Source organism: Quercus robur, chromosome 11, assembly GCF_932294415.1.
Source record: "Quercus robur chromosome 11, dhQueRobu3.1, whole genome shotgun sequence".
NCBI lineage: Eukaryota > Viridiplantae > Streptophyta > Magnoliopsida > Fagales > Fagaceae > Quercus > Quercus robur.
The window spans coordinates 53,773,287-53,791,366 of NC_065544.1; the positions used below are offsets into that span (position 1 = coordinate 53,773,287).

General features: G+C 38.6%; 1 protein-coding gene across 1 annotated transcript; it reads left to right on the forward strand.

Annotated features, from left to right (window-relative positions):
- Window positions 1-13,114: 13,114 nt before the first annotated feature.
- On the forward strand, window positions 13,115-14,598 carry LOC126705239 (uncharacterized). The gene is made up of 4 exons (XM_050404140.1): window positions 13,115-13,387; window positions 13,430-13,819; window positions 13,900-14,325; window positions 14,431-14,598. Exons 1-4 carry the CDS (start codon window positions 13,115-13,117, stop codon window positions 14,596-14,598), a joined length of 1,257 nt encoding a protein of 418 aa, XP_050260097.1.
- The last annotated feature ends 3,482 nt before the right edge of the window (window positions 14,599-18,080 follow it).

The following is an 18,080-nucleotide window of genomic DNA, read 5'->3' on the forward strand; positions in this document are numbered from 1 at the left end:
TTAGGCAATGAATTCAATAACAAGAGAGCTTTATCCTTGCTGCTAAAATCAACTTCCAAATTTCGAAAATCAGCAAGTATTTTATTGTAATAATTCAAGTGCTCAGACATAGAAATACTTGCGCGATATTGGAAATGAAAGAGCTTCTTCTTCAAGTAGTAATGATTCTTGACACTCTTGGTCATATACTTGTCCTCCAATTTCTTCCAAATCTCTTTAGCCTTCGTTTCCCTCATAGCAAAATATTTTTAATTCTTGGCCAAACACAAATGCTGCTAAAATCAACTTCCAAATTTCGAAAATCAGCAAGTATTTTATTGTAATAATTCAAGTGCTCAGACATTGAAATACTTGCACAATATTGGAAACAAAAGAGCTTCTTCTTCAAGTAGTAATGATTCTTGACACTCTTGGTCATATACTTGTCCTCCAATTTCTTCCAAATCTCTTTAGCCTTTGTTTCCCTCATAGCAAAATATTTTTAATTCTTGGCCAAACACAAATGAATAGTGCCACAAGCTTGTCTATCAATCTTTTCCCAATCCTTGTCTAACATCCCTTCAGATTTGTCTTCCAATGTAATATCCAACTCTTGTTGGGCCAATACATCCATAACTTCGCATTGCCACATGCCAAAGTTATTTGTTCCATCAAATTTCTCTACTTCAAATTTATCATTAGAAACTATAGTCCTAACCACCAAAGATTTTGTAGAAAACTCTGCCAAAGCTTTTCAAGAGGAATCCAAAGGAGATTTTGTAGAGGAATTAGAGGGTTCACTTGACATCTTTTTCCCTAATAATCAGATCCACAAACCAATCATCAAAATCTCCAAAGAGAACAAATTCAAATGCCTAGGTTGTGAACCTTGGCTCTAATACCAGTTTGTTGTAAAATAGTGGAAGCTCAAATTTACCAAGATTGATTGTGAAAATATTTAAGGCTTGAGAAAGATCTCCAAACAATTAATAGGAACGAAGAAAATTAATCCAAAAGAAAATAGACACAAAACACTAAGAATTATGTGGTTCAGCAATAGTCTACATCTATGGGCGACGACGAACAAATTTCACTATAATAAATTTGGGATCATACAAATTGGTGTAAAGGCACTCTCACAAACCCAAATCCCAAATACATCCAAATAGCTCTCTCTCACAAATATCAAAGAACCAAACAAGAAAAAGCCTCTTTTTCTCACACTCTCAAATATGCCGCAATAGCACTATGCTTATATTATATAGGAGATTTGAGTCAACTAGCATATTCAAAATCAAGAAGGACTAGATTTCTTTTCCATGCACAAAAGAGAATCACTCCTATACCAAATAGAACTCAAAATCAAGTGGTAGACAAGACTTATAATAGAGCTTGATAACTTTAAACAACAGTAACTTAGAAAAAATAAAATTCATTTCTTATCCAAATCCAACAAGGAGTCGAATCCCTAATTCAAGCTATATTCTACAGTTGGAAATTTCAATTCTTTAAATTTTTATGGGTTATTGATTATTAAATGGGTTGGGTGGATAATGGGTAAATAATATAAATTTAAACAGTTAATAAATGGGTTAATGGGTAATTATATATCCGACTCATTTAGGACCCAACCCACCCAATTGCCACCCCTAGTTGGGTACTTTGGATTGAAGCCCCTATTGAATGAAAAAGAGATAAGCCCTCCCACAATTACAGAAATACCAACATGGCAAGTGGCAACATTTTCTAACACATCGCCTAAGGCCAATCCTAAAACAAGTGGAAAGGCCCAATATCATTGTGTTGCAATGATATATATATTCCATCTCCAGGCCAAAGTCCATTTACTCCGCCTCTTCAATCTTGCTCCTCGTTGAAGACCACCTTAATGGTGTTTGGAGAGTGAAATTTATATATTAAAAAAATCAAAATTTTTAATATGAATATGAGCAAAACTTCTCTACCCAAATTACTTTTCCTCTAGTACTACTTCAACTTCTATTCTACCCTTTTATCTCTTATATTTCGCAAATCCATTTCTATGTCCTTAACTGTGTCAAAAAGCAAAAACAATATAAAGAGAAAAGATTACATAAATACGTATGAGAGAGAGAGGGAGGAAGAGGGAGAGAAATAAGTATACCTTTTTTGGGTTAAGAGATAAGTATGGAATATCATAAATAAGGAATAATAAATGAGATCCTCCTAATCTCATTATTAATGAATGTCTTTTTTAAACCGTTGGATTTACTTAAATCTAATGGTTTAGAAAAGATGTAACTCTAAAGAGTTACACCAGGTGTAACTTGAACCTATCTCTATATTTGCTGAATAATTTAGTTGGAAAAATTGAGATTTACAACGAAGGCATGAAAATTTAAGCTTATTAGTTGATTTTTAAAGTCACTTTATGCAAAATATGTTAAAGCTTAATTTTATTTATTTTGAAATACACCCAACTTATTTTTCCAGCTAGATAAAAGTAATAAATTTAAATAATTTTTAAAGCAAGCCAATAATCTTGTATTTCAATTAATTGACACCTCTTGATATTTTTAAGAAAGACATCCAATTCAAATCTCCTACCAAATTATCAACAAAAAAAAAAAAAAAAAAAAAACAACAAAAAAAATCCTCTAAGCAAATGATTATATATATATATATATATATAATTTATTCTTGTTACCTTTCTTTAGAAATAATTTTAGGCCAAGAGCCTTGAACTCATCGGACACTTTTTGGTGTTAGTTTGAGTAGAAACTAGCTTTTATATTAGTTGAAATGATATGAAATTATCAAATGTAATTATTTGGCCTAAAGGGTAAGGTTCAAGGTTCTGTAACACGGACACCTAACTTAATAGGATGTTTTGAGAAATGCATAAATTAACAATGTGAACAAGGAAACAACCTAAATTATGGAGCCTAAATTAACAAGCCTATCTCAAAGTGAAAATGAAAAGAGCAGTAAACATCCTACAATTAAGAACTAAAGTACAAACTCAAAGTATAAAAGCCTATTTGAAGCCAACCGATTATCTACAGACTATTTGATACAAAGAGAAATGATATTCTAGATTTTTGTGTTTGATTGTATGCCACTCCTATTGAATGATCATTTCTATTTACACTTGAGGCTTTTGACAATTAATCTTGTCCCTTCTACCACGCATCATGTTTTTTTTTTTTTTTTGGAGAACAAAACCATCACTCATTCATTAATATGTAATAGATCATGATGCAAAGCATCTACAACAGGAATGGGCTCATCTTCCATCCAAAACCTATCCTCCACGATGTTCCTAGCAAATCTAGCTAAAGAATGAGCCACCTTATTTCCTTCCCTTTTAACACAACTAAAACCAACAGGTTGTCTACCTCAAATAAAATGTCTAATCTCATCCACAATATGGCAAGGAAAGAATTATTAGGAACAGTACTCGAAATTGCTCTCATCACATTTGAGTTATCACCCTCAATCACCAGATTTTGGAACCCGGCCTCTATAGCAAATTCGACGGCCTTTCGACATGCCAAAGCTTCTGCGTCATCGCTATTTTGCACATATTCCCCCCTTGCTGCCATTCCAGCCATCACCTCACCATCAGAGTTTCGAATGATCGCGCCAACTCCAGAACAATTCTAGTCCGAGAATACTGCTGCATCGAAGTTCAGCTTATAGACATCCTGAGGCGGAGTCTTCCAGCAGTTGCTGCCTGTTGCTGCGCTTGAAATCCCCAAATTCGTTCGAGCTTTTTTATATTCTTCTAGCAGTTCAGCTGCACGATTTGTCAACCACTGCGGGTTCTTCATTTGTCCTCCATGCACCACCACATTGTGTTGATTCCATATGAGCCAAGCTTGAACAAGGAAGATCTCCATCTCCTTGAGGTTAATGTTATAATACCACGCATCATGTCTTAATTGCATTTGTTTCCATAAACTTTGCTTGAGAATCCTTTTGTAATTGCCTCGAGGTAATTGTTGCCTTTCCCAAGCTTCTAATGTGTTCTCACTTAAGAAAAACCGTTCGAAGTAACCGCCTATCTTTGGTCTCCAATGGGTTAATGTTATTTGTCCTTCTTTGGAGCTTCAATCTATTGTTTAGTTACTAATGACATGGTGGCCTTGTTGGCATTCATTTTTCGCAGGACCACTTCTTGTCTTGCCATGTTTTAAACTTATAAATTAATTATTTGACCCAACAGTGTTTATAACAAACATCTCCAAAGTTCGAAACTTCCTGCACCAATTATTGAATTATATTAAAAAAAAAAAAAAAACATTATTTTGGAATATTGACCTAATATGTCACAAAGATCAGTTAAAAAAAAAGAGAATGAATGTCAAACTTTTCCAATTTGTCTTCCTCTTGTTTATAAGACAAAATTTAAATTTGATCTACCCATGGTAATTAATCCCACAACTCTCTTTTTACAATAATCATCTTATACATTTTACATATGAGCCATAGCCTACAGTGAGTATCACACAAATCATATACAGCAAATAAGGGCATTTCAAAGTTCATTAACACGTGATTGGCATCTCTTAGTGATTTCAACCAAAACATTGAGTGTTCAAAAAATATATATTTATACTTTTTTTTTTGGTTAATTGCACCCTTTTTTTTTTGTTAATTTCACTTTACCGTTAAAGTGCAATTAGATTATATAATCAAGCAATATTCCTCTAATTGATTGATATGCATATATGTCCCTTACACTCACAAAATTTTGTCAATTTTTATCTTATATTTATTTTACGAAAGTATCATTTTTTTTTCAAAATCTGGGTATATACCTCCGTCAAAAATCAAAACATTTATCTCATAGTGGGATGAATAGAAAGGCCCAAAATTCCCAGTCTGTAGGCTGTCATGGCCCAAAGTAGCTCAGGTTACTCAACCCTTAAAGGGCCCATACACTGTCCAATAATGCCAATTTTTAAAATTATAATATCCGCCGACATTGTACTCACTAAACCACTATCCAAGTGCCATTCGGCCCAAAGTCTGTGTAAAACAAGCTTTTGCCCTCAGCAATGAACTTTGGGCCATGACAAGGTTTTTTTTATTATACCATATTACTAGTATTATGCCCGTGCGATGTACGGCTTAATAAAAAATATTTTGATAATATAAGTAAATTTAATAAAAAATAAAATGAAAAAAAATTAATTTAAAATTTAAGATTAAAAAATACATTGTACACGTACACTTAAAAGAAATTTAAATTTTATTTCTTATTTTGATATTTAAATAATTTGTTTTAGTATTGATTTCATTCAAATGGTTATAAGTTATATCAATCCTAAACCTACATATGTGTTAGGTTCTAAATGTTTAGAACGATTGGCAAATCGTGAACACAAACTTGTCTATATATAGATCTTAGAGTCTATAGGTATTATTAGACAATGCTCAAAGTGATTCAGGTCAAGATTCAAGAACATACAAGGTGCAGGAAGAAGATTTCATAATCTATCTAGTTCGATCGATCGAAAGACAGGCTCGATCGATCGAAAGTTGTATCTACAGAATTTTAATTAAGCTCAAACAGCAGTTCAAGCTCATTTAGGATTAGGGTTTCTAATCTATTTCTCCCAGTATATAAAGGAAACCCTAAGCACGTTTTTATGTGGCTTTTCAGAGAGAAAAGAGTGTGCCTCTTTTGTATTTAGGGTTTTGTTCCTAAAAAGCTCTCTTATGTCTTCTACCGATGCTATTCTTTGAAGAATCTCAAGATTCAGTATTGTAGAAGTTGCTGCCTTCTCTTGTCATCAAATGTGTTGATGATCTAAACCTTCAAGGGTGGTCTTGGAGTCACAAACAGGAGAGTTTGTGTTGTTAAACCTTTGAGTGGGATCTCAAAGTCACAAACAGGGGTGTTTGTGTTTTGCAAAGGCCAAAGAAAGAAGGAGTCCGTGGATTCGGAGCTTGCATGTGGTCGTGTCAGTAAGTTCTACTGGTTGGTAGCAATAAGAAGTCGAGCGTGGGGGCTTGTAAGTCTTATTGTATGAACTTCGATTCTTTCTAGTGGATTTGCTTTTTACCTTAAGGATAGCTAGGTTAAATCCTCCCCAGGTTTTTTACCGGTTTGGTTTTCCTGGGTGATCATATCATTGTCTTGTTTATTTTCCGCTGCTTTGCATGATTTGATCTTTGTTATTGTGATAACCTAGATTTGTTTAATTGGACTAAGTAACAACTTGGCTAATTACCTAGGTTAAATCAATTTGTTTAAGGGGTCTAAAAACTGTCAATATGTATCCATATGTAACATTCTAAATTAATAATAAATAAAAATATAATACTTTAACTTAGTGTAACATTCTAACTTACTAATAAATAAATATAACACCCTAATTTTTTTTTTATGAGAATAACACAGAATAATACTCTAACTTAACACCCTAACTTAAAGTAATGTTTGTAATTATATTGTGTTTTAGCCTTTAAGAACACATATATTATTTTTTTATCATTAAAAAAAACACAGATGTTAATATTACACATGAAAAAAATAATGAATTCAATAATTGAAACAATTGAAAACAAAATTAAGCCAAAACCTCAATTCATTAATGAAAAAATATCCAAATTTTTAACTTAAAAAAAAATACGGAAGTTAAGTAAAGATAGACTTAATAGAAATTTGGACGGATGGATTCTCTAACATCCAATTTCATGTCTGATAGCAAATTTTGCTTTTAATTAAAGAATATAGATTACATGGAACAAAGCACCAAACAAAAGCCATAACAAATTAAATCCATTATAAAATATTGACGTCAACAACAAATAATCATGTAATAAGAAATTAAAAAATACAAATATATTGCTTGCTATATTGACTTCTAAAAAAAACACTAAAAGGTGTGATCAAACATAAAATTTCAGCCTATCTATAAAACTTGTTGATAAAAATCATATTATATATAATAAAAAGGCAACAAATACACAAAATCTATTCAATTTGATGAAAGAAAAAAAAATTACCTGCAAGGTTGTAAGTAGGGCAAAGAGGAGAAAGGAAGAAACACCAAAAAACTCTGCATATATATAGTAGGAATTTTAGGTTGTGAAGAAGATGATATGAACAAAAAGAAGTAGTTTAGGTGTGTTGAGGGTCATTTGTGAGAATCCAAGTAGAAAGAAGAAAGCCCAACGACAAGGGCAACAAAGAATTGGTAAGCAGATAGCAAAACTATTAGGCCTAAGCGGCAGAAATGATGGATCACAGGCCCATGAAATAAACAAATGGGCATTGAGGAGGCAAGTGGGCTTAAAAGAAACCCGAAAGGAGAGAAATAGCATACTCATGGGCAGTATATGATGTAGAAAAGTGAGAAAAGGCCACTGCAGACCCAAAGTAATGCAAACAAAGAAAGTAAGGGGTTAATGGTAGGCCCATGAACCCCAAGGATGAGAATAAGGTAATTGGGCCAGGAAAGCCCAATGAAGTTAGTAAAAACCCATGGGAATGCAGAGTTAGTAAAAGGACCAAGGAAGCCCAAAGAAAGCAAGTGAGCCAAAGATGCCCAAGAGAAAGACAAAAGGGACATAAGAGCCTATAAGTAGGAAAACCAATGGCCATACCAAGCCACTAGGGAAAAGAGTAAACGGCTAGCCCAAAAAGGCCAAGCAAAATTGAGTCATTGCAGTAGGAGTGACAAAGTAATATAGCAGGAAATGAGGATAATCAAGAAATGGGCCGAAAGAAATGTAAAACCCAATATCAAATGAAGCCCAGCTCCTCAGGGGAGCGCGAAATCAAAAAGCAACTCACATAAAAGGTCAAAGAAAATGGATAGCAGGCTATGTAGGCAAACCTCCAAACCACGGCAGACGAATGACCAAAAGACAGATTTTGGACACATGGAGGAAGGCACACGCAAGGCCCAGGCACCACTAGCCTGTACCCAACCAACACAGGGCATGGTAAGGTCGGGGGTCAGAGATTCAGAGGGCATAGTTTGGTGGTGGGGAAAGGGGAAAAATCTATTTTTGAGATTCCGGCTTAGGTTCTTTCGAGGAAGTGTCATGTTGGGATAACTTACTACCCAAAAGAAGCAAGTTGAGTTGGAACCACTAGGTGCATGCCATAAGGGATAGAGAGAGAGAGAAAGAACCCAGACCGTAGCAAGAAAAGGTGCCACAGCAGACAAACAAACAAAGTACCCTTCTTTGTTTGGTGATGGGGGGTGGCACACAGACGAACCAGTGGTGGTCGGCTAGTACACCCAGACCAGACAAAGGAGGTTAAGGGCTAAAATAGTAAAATTCGGTTGCGGCAGGCACTATAAAGAGAGGATCTTGTCGTGAACAAAAAACAGAGCAACAATAGGAACCATAACTAAGAAATAGGAATTTGAAAAGAGAGACCAGAAAATAGAAAAGAAACAAGTGGGAAGGAAAGAAAAAAAATAACCAGAAATAAAATAAAGTGAGAATTAGAATGACAGGCATGCATCAGTAGATTGATTCCCTCTCTCTCTCTCACGAAATCCTACTCTCTGTTAAAAACCAAAAGGGGCCTCTGTGCACCAACCATTCAAGTCCGTTTCCCTCAGGGTAGTTAATCTCCACGGAGGAATTTTTCCTGAGAGATTAATTGCGTTGAAAAGGAACGTTCTTTCCTCTCTGGTTTTGCTCCTGCAGACCAGATTTAAGTTGATTTCTTCATCTTTTGATCAACCCATACATATTACTATTTGCTCCTTTTGTTCTATTCTTTTCTTTCTGTAAAAGTGATTATTATTATTGTGATTGTGTTTATGGATCATTTGGTCATTTCCTACTAAGTAGCCAGATATTTTATTTTGTTTTATTATTATGTCTGTCTGCCACAACTTGTCTGAAATAGTTCTGCTTGCCACAAGCACGTCCCTGGCAAATCAGGCATAATTTGCGTACAAGCCGGACCAAATTGAGTTGCAGCTGGACCGGTCCCAACTCCCTTATCCAAAAAACTTGGGACTAGTGCAGCAGGAAGCAGCTCAACACTACTAGCACAGCCCACCACTTTACAAGGTGAAACTCAAATACTTTTTTTTTTTTTTTTTAAATTAGGAAAAAGATGACATAAGATGCAAATTTATCCACCAAAAAAAGAAAAAAAAAAAAAGAAACATAAGAAAACAAAAATGCAAGTTCTATCTTTTTTTCCTTTTATGTTTTTTAAAGAAATGTAGGAAAAATATGCAAATTCGATCTTTTTTTTCTTCTACTTTTTTTTATCTCTCTTTTTTATTTAAATTCTATCCTTAGGTAATTCTATTCTATTGATTTTAGGCTTTATTGATAACATTTTAGATAGACACAACTGTTATAATTGTAAATCAAATACTACTTTCTTTCATTACTTAATTTGTCATATTTATCCAAAAAATATGTATATATCTATTCTTAAAATCTAAAAATTTATTAAAATTTACAAAAAGTAGTTTAGGTGAAACTCTTTTTTTTTTTTTTTTTTTTTTACTTTATTATTAGAAAAAAGATGACATAAGATGCAAATTTATCCACCAAAAAAAAAAAAAAAAATGCAAGTTCTATCTTTTTCTTCCTTTTTCGTTTTTTAAAGAAACGTAGGAAAAAAAATGCGAATTCGATCTTTTTTTTTTCTTTTACGTTTTTTATCTCTCTTTTTTTATTTAAATTCTATCCTTAGGTAATTCTATTCTATTGATTTTAGGGTTTGTTGATAACATTTTAGATAGACACAGTTGTTATAGTTGTAAATCAAATACTATTTTCTTTGATACTATACAATGCTCTATGTGGGAACATAACACCTCCTTCCTCAGTGGTAGCTGTGGTTTCGGGTATGACAATAATGTGTGGGGACCTTTATCGCGTTGAATTTTCACATACTCGTAGAGAAGGGAATTGACCAGCCCATTTACTTGCAAAACATGCTCAATGTATTGTTGATTTTATTACATGGATGGAAGAGAATCCTAGCTTTATAGAATAGGCTCTTACAAATGATGTATTGACGCTATTATAAGTCTTAATAAAGTTTTACAGTCTTCCTATAAAAAAAAAACTATTTTCTTTCATTACTTGATTTACCATATTTATCCAAAAAATATGTATATATCTATTCTTAAAATCTAAAAATTTATTAAAATTTCTGCAATTTGGTGAAGCCACTTGATGCAATCACGGCGTCTAAACCCAAATTTTATTATATATAATAATAATAATATGATATATATATATATATATATATATATAATATAAAAATTAGGCTTAGAAAACGTGATTGTGCCAAGTGGCTTTACCAAATTACAATTTTTTTTTAAGATTTATATATATATATATATATATATAATTTTTTTTTTGTTCTTATCTTCTTCTCTTATAATTTCTAAGTTGATAAAATCTAAATTTGATTAAAATCCACAAAAAGAAAAAAAAAATGCAACGTGAAAAACAGCAACAAGTATATGATTTTGTTCTAAAGATCTATTTTAAAATTCTACTTAACTACTTTTAGTGTTTGAATAAAACACTAAATTCCCTTCACTTTTTTTTTTTTTTTTTTTTGGATAAAAAACAAAAGCTTAGTTAACACCAACCTTTTTTTTTTTCTACACAGTTTTACTTTCTTTTTAATATTTTGTGATATAATTTTTTTTTTTTAATTCTATCGTATATATTACACAATTTCTTCTTCTTTTTTTGTCATCTTTTTTATACGTTTAGTTTCACAATTAAAAAACAAAAAAAAAAAAAAAAATCATTAGACAATTGATACAACTTTTTTTATAGGAATAATTTTTTTTATGAGATTTGGACATGCTGCAGTCCATCTCTCTCTTCAATTTTTTCCTTATTTATAGAAATTGAGTTGAACTAAAACTCTACTACAACTCTACTATGCTATTTGAGAAAGCTAAAATCAATCAATAAAAAAACCAATATTAAGTGAAGAATTACAAAAGGAAGTGTAGGGACACGATTTCCATTAACGCGGTCCTGGACGATCAGGCCCTGGCCCAAGAAGTCCCACACAATGAAGTTTGTAGAGTATGGGCTGAAGAACTCAGTTCCAGTTGGCTCAAATGGTTCGTTGCATGTTCTTAGTGGATGTAGAAATGTAAATCAAGAAAATGTATGTGAAAATGGAAGTTCTATTCATGGACATGCTTTCATACAATGACTTCTTTCTTTTCTCTCTTCTCTCCTCCCCTTTTTTTTCCGTCCCCCTTTCTGGGGGACTCTTACATATGATATAGGCCCTCTTTTATCATTTGGGCCCTACACTTGTTGATTATCCAAACCCCCACTTGAGCACCTGTCCTATCGGACGCCCTTACCAGTTCTTTGTGAGTTGCAGTGACCAATGTAACACTGTTCAGGGGTCTTCTCTTTATTAATGCGGCCAGGAGAGTTGTGGTGCATTTAATGTGGTGGTGACAGCCTTTGCTGGGATTTTGAGCCTTCTTTCTTTTTATGCGTTTGGGGTGAGGGCTACAGTAACTGGGATGCATCATTGATCTGGACTTTGGGATGTCCGAGGAGGAATCACTCCTCGGACGTGTTTTCTTCGCCCAGTTGGCTTGGGCAGGGATTATGGGCCGTGACGTCTCCTCGGACAGGATCGTCCTCGGACGGGCCCAAGGCCCAGCCAACTTGTTATTCTGGGCCGGTCCCTACAATAGCCCCTCAAAACTCCGGTTTTGATCTCCCTCCGAGGAGAAAAGCGGGGTTTTGACATTTATGAAGGATGGAACGGATGAAATCTTGGTTCGCATGCATGGGCGTTTACTTTTGACGCGTCACAATTTACGAGGCGCGGCCATTTACTCTAGACAACTTATGTCCCCTTCATCCAACTGCGAGATGTGGATCTGACAGCCAGCATTGCTCCTTGAATTCGTGAGCGGGTGGGATTTTTTCTCTCTCCCTCCTGCTATATAAAGCGCCTAAGAGGCTCCTTTTTTCTTTTTTATCCACACATCAGAATAGAGAGCTCCAGAGAACTCCAGCGCCCAGAAATCCTTGAGCGCCTCCGTCCTTCAAATCTCCATAATCGTTTCTGCGAAGCGTCCTTCCTAGAAGAGATTTTCGATCACCTCACCGGTCATTTGTGAAGATATCTGTAAGTTCCATTTGCTTTGTCGCTTCGATTTTCTCCTCGGACTTTAATTTTCTCCTCGGTCTTTGTTTTCATTACTCCAGTTCAGCTTAGATGGGTAGATTCAAAAAACTAGTAGACACTCCGGCTGCTATGGAGGCTTTTAGGGCAAAATACCACATCCCACCGGGGGTGGTTCTGCGGTACTATCCCCCAGAAGGAGTACTGTTAGATAGAGGCGTGGGTGAAGTGGTCATTCCCATGATTGCCTTTATACAAGGGGGAATGACACTCCCCATGCGTAGGATTACCCGGGACTACTTGTTCCACCATAAGTTGACGCCACACTAGTGCGCTCCAAACATGTTCAGGGTACTAGGCTGCATAGATGTCTTGAACGAGCGAATGGGTCTGGGTCTGACCTGGTATGATGTGGTACGCATGTACGAGTGCCACTACGTAGAGAATGGAGGGTATTACCTTAAATCTCAATCCGAGGTGGTTAGGCTAATCTCCTGTCTCCCTATATCCAATAAGACCATGAAGGATGACTTCCTCATTGCCTCAGGAGAATGGAGCGATGGTCTTCATTGTCCAACTTAGGCAGGAACCCCAGGTGCGGCGCCTTTAGGCCCAATCTTTTAGGGAAGGGGCTTAGCTTCTTAGACTTACTCTCTTTTCCATTTGTCATAAATCTATTAGTTTAATTCTGATTTTTTTCTCGACTGTATTGCAGATAAAGCTTTGGTTGCTCCCAGGCTGAGCCACGTGAACGTTTCGGACCTAAATTATCTTTTAAGGTCAGAAATCTACGTCCACAAGGACGGGCAGCTGCGTGCGTGTCATTTGGTTTTGGGCTATCAACCACTAACCCGTGCTTTCCAACCCGTTGGCCACGCCATTAGAGCCGGTAGCCCCCGATTAGCTAGGATTGACGTGTCCCAGCCTAAGTTTTTGGCCCGAGTAGATCTTAAGCCAGTTGTGCTACCTTGAGTTTGGGATCCTCCACCGATCGTGCAACTGCCTCTAGAAGACCTTGAAGTCGCCATGCCAGCTGAGGAAAAGGCCGAATCATCTCGTCTTTCCCTTGAAGAGGAAATAGATGAGTTTTATTTTGAGGAGGAGGTTGACAAAGCCCCCGTAGTTGAGCTCTCAGACCCTGAAGGAGAGCAAGATTGCAACTCCGTGGCTGGCGGCCCAGTCATTATAACTTGCTCGGACGATTCTTTAGACGAGGAAGTAGGCGATATGGCTGGTAAGGGAAAATCTTTGCGAGAACTGATGTCCAGCCGAGGAAAGGGTCAGTCCTCAAAGGCGCCTGTTAAGGCACAAAACCAAGACCCTCCTCCAATCACCCTATAGGTTCCTTTCGACCCTGGCCTCAAGGTTAACCCTGACCTAAAAAAGAAGAGGCCGGCTGACGTTCCTGAGGAGGGTGAAGTGGCCCCTCGCCCGGCCAAGCAGCAGAAAGCCACTCGGGGACAGAGGAGTAAGAGGGCTAACTCCACGGAGAGCCGGGATGAGGAAAATCGGGCTGAGGTGCGCGTTAATCCCCGTGCATGGAGTCCGAAGATGGAGCTGGATGGGGTCGCTATCCCCTATACTGCCTCGGTTCGAGAGTACAACAGGGGCAGAGCGGGTTATATAGCTGAGGCCCTGGAGCAGCCAGTGCTCCTTTCTCGGGATATAGAGGCCTACAAGCGATTCTCCCAGCCCGAGCTTTTTCTGTCCCTTAAGAGGGACCTTGCGATGGTAAGCCCTTCTTGCATCCTTTTATTAAGCCATCAACATTGTTGCATTCTATCCTAATTCTAGTTTTGTTTTGTTGGCAGATCACCCAGCAAGTGTTTGTGGCTGAGGAGTTTTGCCGCAGCAACCGCAGCTTGGCTGAAGCTGAGGTTCAATCTCGGGCTGAGGTGGAGAAGACCGTGGGGTTCCTCAAGCAAGAAATCTTTGAACTGACGGAGAAGTTCAAAGAGTCGGAGAAACAGTGCAAAAGCGCGGAGGTTGGCCTGAAGAGTGTTGAAACCCAGGCAGAGGATCAGTGCCAGAAATTGTACGTAACTGAAACCAGTCTTGCTACTGAGAAGCAGAATGTACTGGAACTTAAGGCCGCTTTGCAAAAAGCTGGGGATGAGACGAGGCGGGCTAAAGAAGAGGCCCAGCTAATCCGAGAGGCTGCAGAGGCTGAAAAGAAAGCTTCTCACCAGCTCGGGATCCAAGAAACAGAGGCCAGACTATCCGAGGAGATCCCCGAGGTGTGTAGGGACTACTGCAGCATCTCATGGGCTCACGCCCTTGATGCTGCAGGAATTCCTGCGGATTCAGTGCTGAGACTGCCCGAGAACGTCTTCTATCCTCAGGAGATCCGAGAGAATCCTGATGGCGCCCAAGTGGCTTCTGAGCAGGACTTGGCGGTGCCTGATGCCGTCCCTGTGCTTGATAAAGCGAAGGATCCTGCCATGGACTCTATCTCCGAGGCTCCTCCTCCTCAGCCAGAGCAGAAGAAGGATCCTCCTACTAAGGCTTAGCTTTTAGGCTTTTAATTTTTGTGCTTCCCCTTTTTTTTTTGAATGAGAGTCGTCCTGTTTTTGTGTTCATTTGTAAGGACCTCTCTTTGTATTGACCTCGGAATATTAATATAGAATGTTCTCTTTGCTTTCTATGGATGTATGCTAGTACCATCCCTTTATTAAAGTTTGCAATTATATAAATAAATATAAACGGTCGAGATAAAAAGGATGTCGTGTAGCGAATTTGAATAAGGGTTGCAATGATGCTAGACTGCGTGCACACCTTGAAATGATTTCCCTTAAGTAATAATTTCCCCCAAGTCTGTGGTCCGAGGAGCCATGCAGAATTTAGGTTCTGTTTAAAACTATGAATAGTTGCCATAAGTAATAATTTCCCCTAAGTCTGTGATCCGAGGAGCCATGCAGGACTTAGGTTCTGTTTAAAACTTGGATAAATTGTCATAAATAATAATTTCCCCTAAGTCTGTGGTCCAAGGAGCCATGCAGGACTTAGGTTCTGTTTAAAACTATGAATAGTCGCCATAAGTAATAATTTCCCCTAAGTCTGTGGTCCGAGAAGCCATGCAGGACTTAGGTTCTATTTAAAACTTGGATAAATTGTCATAAGTAATAATTTCCCCTAAGTCTGTGGTCTGAGGAGCCATGCAGGACTTAGGTTCTATTTAAAACTATGAATAGTTGCCATAAGTAATAATTTCCCCTAAGTCTGTGGTCCGAGGAGCCATGCAGGACTTAGGTTCTGTTTAAAACTTGGATAAATTGTCATAAGTAATAATTTCCCCTAAGTCTGTGGTCCGAGGAGCCATGCAGGACTTAGGTTCTGTTTAAAACTATGAATAGTTGTAAATAGACTAGTGGGCACAGGATAATCATGAAACAAAACATGGGTGAAGCCATTTTCATTAATAATAGTATCTTCTTAGGTTATTTACATTCCATGGTTGAGGTACAGTTTTTTCATCCAAATCTTCTAGATAATAAGCGCCTATCCCAGCCACGAATGTGATGCGATACGGTCTTTCCCAATTGGGCCCCAACTTGCCCCAAGAGGGATTTTTTGCGCTGCTGAGAATCTTTCTCATTACGAGATCACCCGGACCTAAAGGTCGCAGTTTAACATTGGCATCATATCCTTGTCTTAGCTTCTGATGATAATAGGCCATATGGATCGTTGATTTTTCCCTTCTTTCTTCGGCTAGGTCTAGACTTCTTCCCAATAACTCGTCGTTACTGTTTGGGGTAAATGAGTTAGACCTCAGTGTGGGAAAGTTGTTCTTGATTGGGAGCACGACCTCAGCCCCATAAGTCATCGAAAAGGGGGTTTCACCAGTTGACTGTCGCGGCGTTGTTCGATAGGTCCATAAGACGTGTAGGAGCTCTTCTACCCATCTCCCCTTTGCCTCATCCAGTCTTTTCTTCAGTCCATTCACTATGACCTTGTTCACGGCCTCGACCTGCTCATTTCCTTGGGGGTAGGCGGGAGTGGAGTATCGGTTAATGATCCCAAACTTGCGGCAATACTCCCTAAAGCTCTTGCTGTCGAATTGGAAACCGTTGTCCGAAATGAGTGTGTGCGGAGTCCCGAAGCGGGTAATAATGTTCTTCCAGATGAATTTCTGGGCATCCACGTCCCTAATTTTGGCCAAAGGTTCAGCCTCCACCCATTTGGTGAAGTAATCGGTTCCGACTATTATGTATCGCTTGTTTCCCGCAGCTTTGGAGAAAGGACCGACAATATCAAGACCCCATTGTGCAAACGGCCAGGGGCTAGAGAGAGGGTTGAGGACTCCTCCGGGTTGGTGGATATTTGGGGCGAATCTCTGGCACTGATCACACTTCTTAGCGTATTCTTGGGCCTCTCTTTGCATGTTCGGCCACTAGTATCCTTGGGTGAGTGCCCTGTGTGCCAGCGACCTTCCTCCGGTGTGACTTCCACAAATCCCCTCGTGTAACTCTTCAAGTAGAGACTCGGATTCTTCTGGATGTATGCAGAGTAGGTATGGCCCAGAGTAGGAGCGTCGATATAGTTTGTGGTCCTCCGATAGCCAGAACCGAGGAGCATTCCTCCGTATCTTCTCGGCCTCCAATTTTCCCTCTGGTAGGATGTCGTTTTGGAGGAAGTTTTTTATGGGGTCCATCCAGCTGGGACTCTTTCTGATCTGATGGACCTGGGCCGGGTTTCTTCTAATGGGACTTGCTTGGACTAGATCTTCGACAAGGATCATTCGCGGCAGATTATGCGCTGAGGACGTGGCGAGAGTGGCCAACGAGTCTGCATGGGTGTTTACACTCTTGGAAATGTGCGTCAGATTGAAGGACTCAAAACTCGTCTGTAGGCATTTGACTTGTCCTAGATACTCTTGCATCCTAGCATCTCTAGCTTCCAGCTCACCCATCACTTGGCCGACGACCAATCTGGAGTCCGAGAATGCTTCTATTACCCTTCCGCCCAATCTTTGAACCATCGTCATCCCTTGAAGTAAGGCTTCATATTCGGCTTCATTGTTCGTAGCTGAGAACCTGAGTCTCAGTGATTTTTCAATGGCAGCACCGTCTGGCGATATTAAAACTATCCCAACTCCAGATCCTCTCTAGTTGGCTGCGCCATCCACGTAGACCTTCCAATGCAAGGTTCCCCCTGCTGAAATTGTACCAACCGATTTTCCATCCATGTCTTTCTTCTCGGTCATTGTTTCTACAGAGGGTTCAGCAAACTTCGCTACCAAGTTTGCGAGGACCTGACCTTTGGTGGAGGATCTGGGCATATATTTAATATCAAAGGCCCCCAAAAGCGCACTCCACATGGCGATCCTTCCTGTGTAGTCAGCGCTTCAAAGCACCGCTCGAAGGGGAAGTTGAGTTAGAACGATGACCGTATGCACCTGAAAGTAATGAGGGAGCTTCCGGGTGGCATGTACTATCGCCAGAATTGCCTTTTCCAAAGGTAGGTATCGCACCTCGGCCTCATGTAATGATTTGCTCACATAGTAAACCGGTCGCTGCACCCCATTATCATCCCGTATCAGTACCAGGCTTACAGCATGGGGAGCTACAGCGACATATGCAAACAGCACCTCATCTGCCTCAGGGCTGGACATGATGGGTGGTCGTGATAGGTATTCCTTAAGTTGCTGGAAGGCCCGAACACAATCCTCCGACCATTCAAACCCTTTCCACTTATTTATCAAGAGGTAGAAAGGTCGACATCGATCCGCTGATCGTGATATGAACCTGTTTAATGCTGCGATCATGCCAGTGAGCTTCTGCACTTCTTTCGGATTCCGAGGAGCCTGTAGGCTGTTAATTGCTTTGATTTGATCGGGACTTACCTCGATTCCCCTGTGGGTTACCATATACCCCAAGAATTCCCCAGACCTGACCCCGAATGAACATTTGGAAGTATTGAGCCGCAGCTTGTGCTCCCTTAAGACAGCAAAGATTATTTCAAGGTCTTTCACGTGCTCGGACACCACTTTACT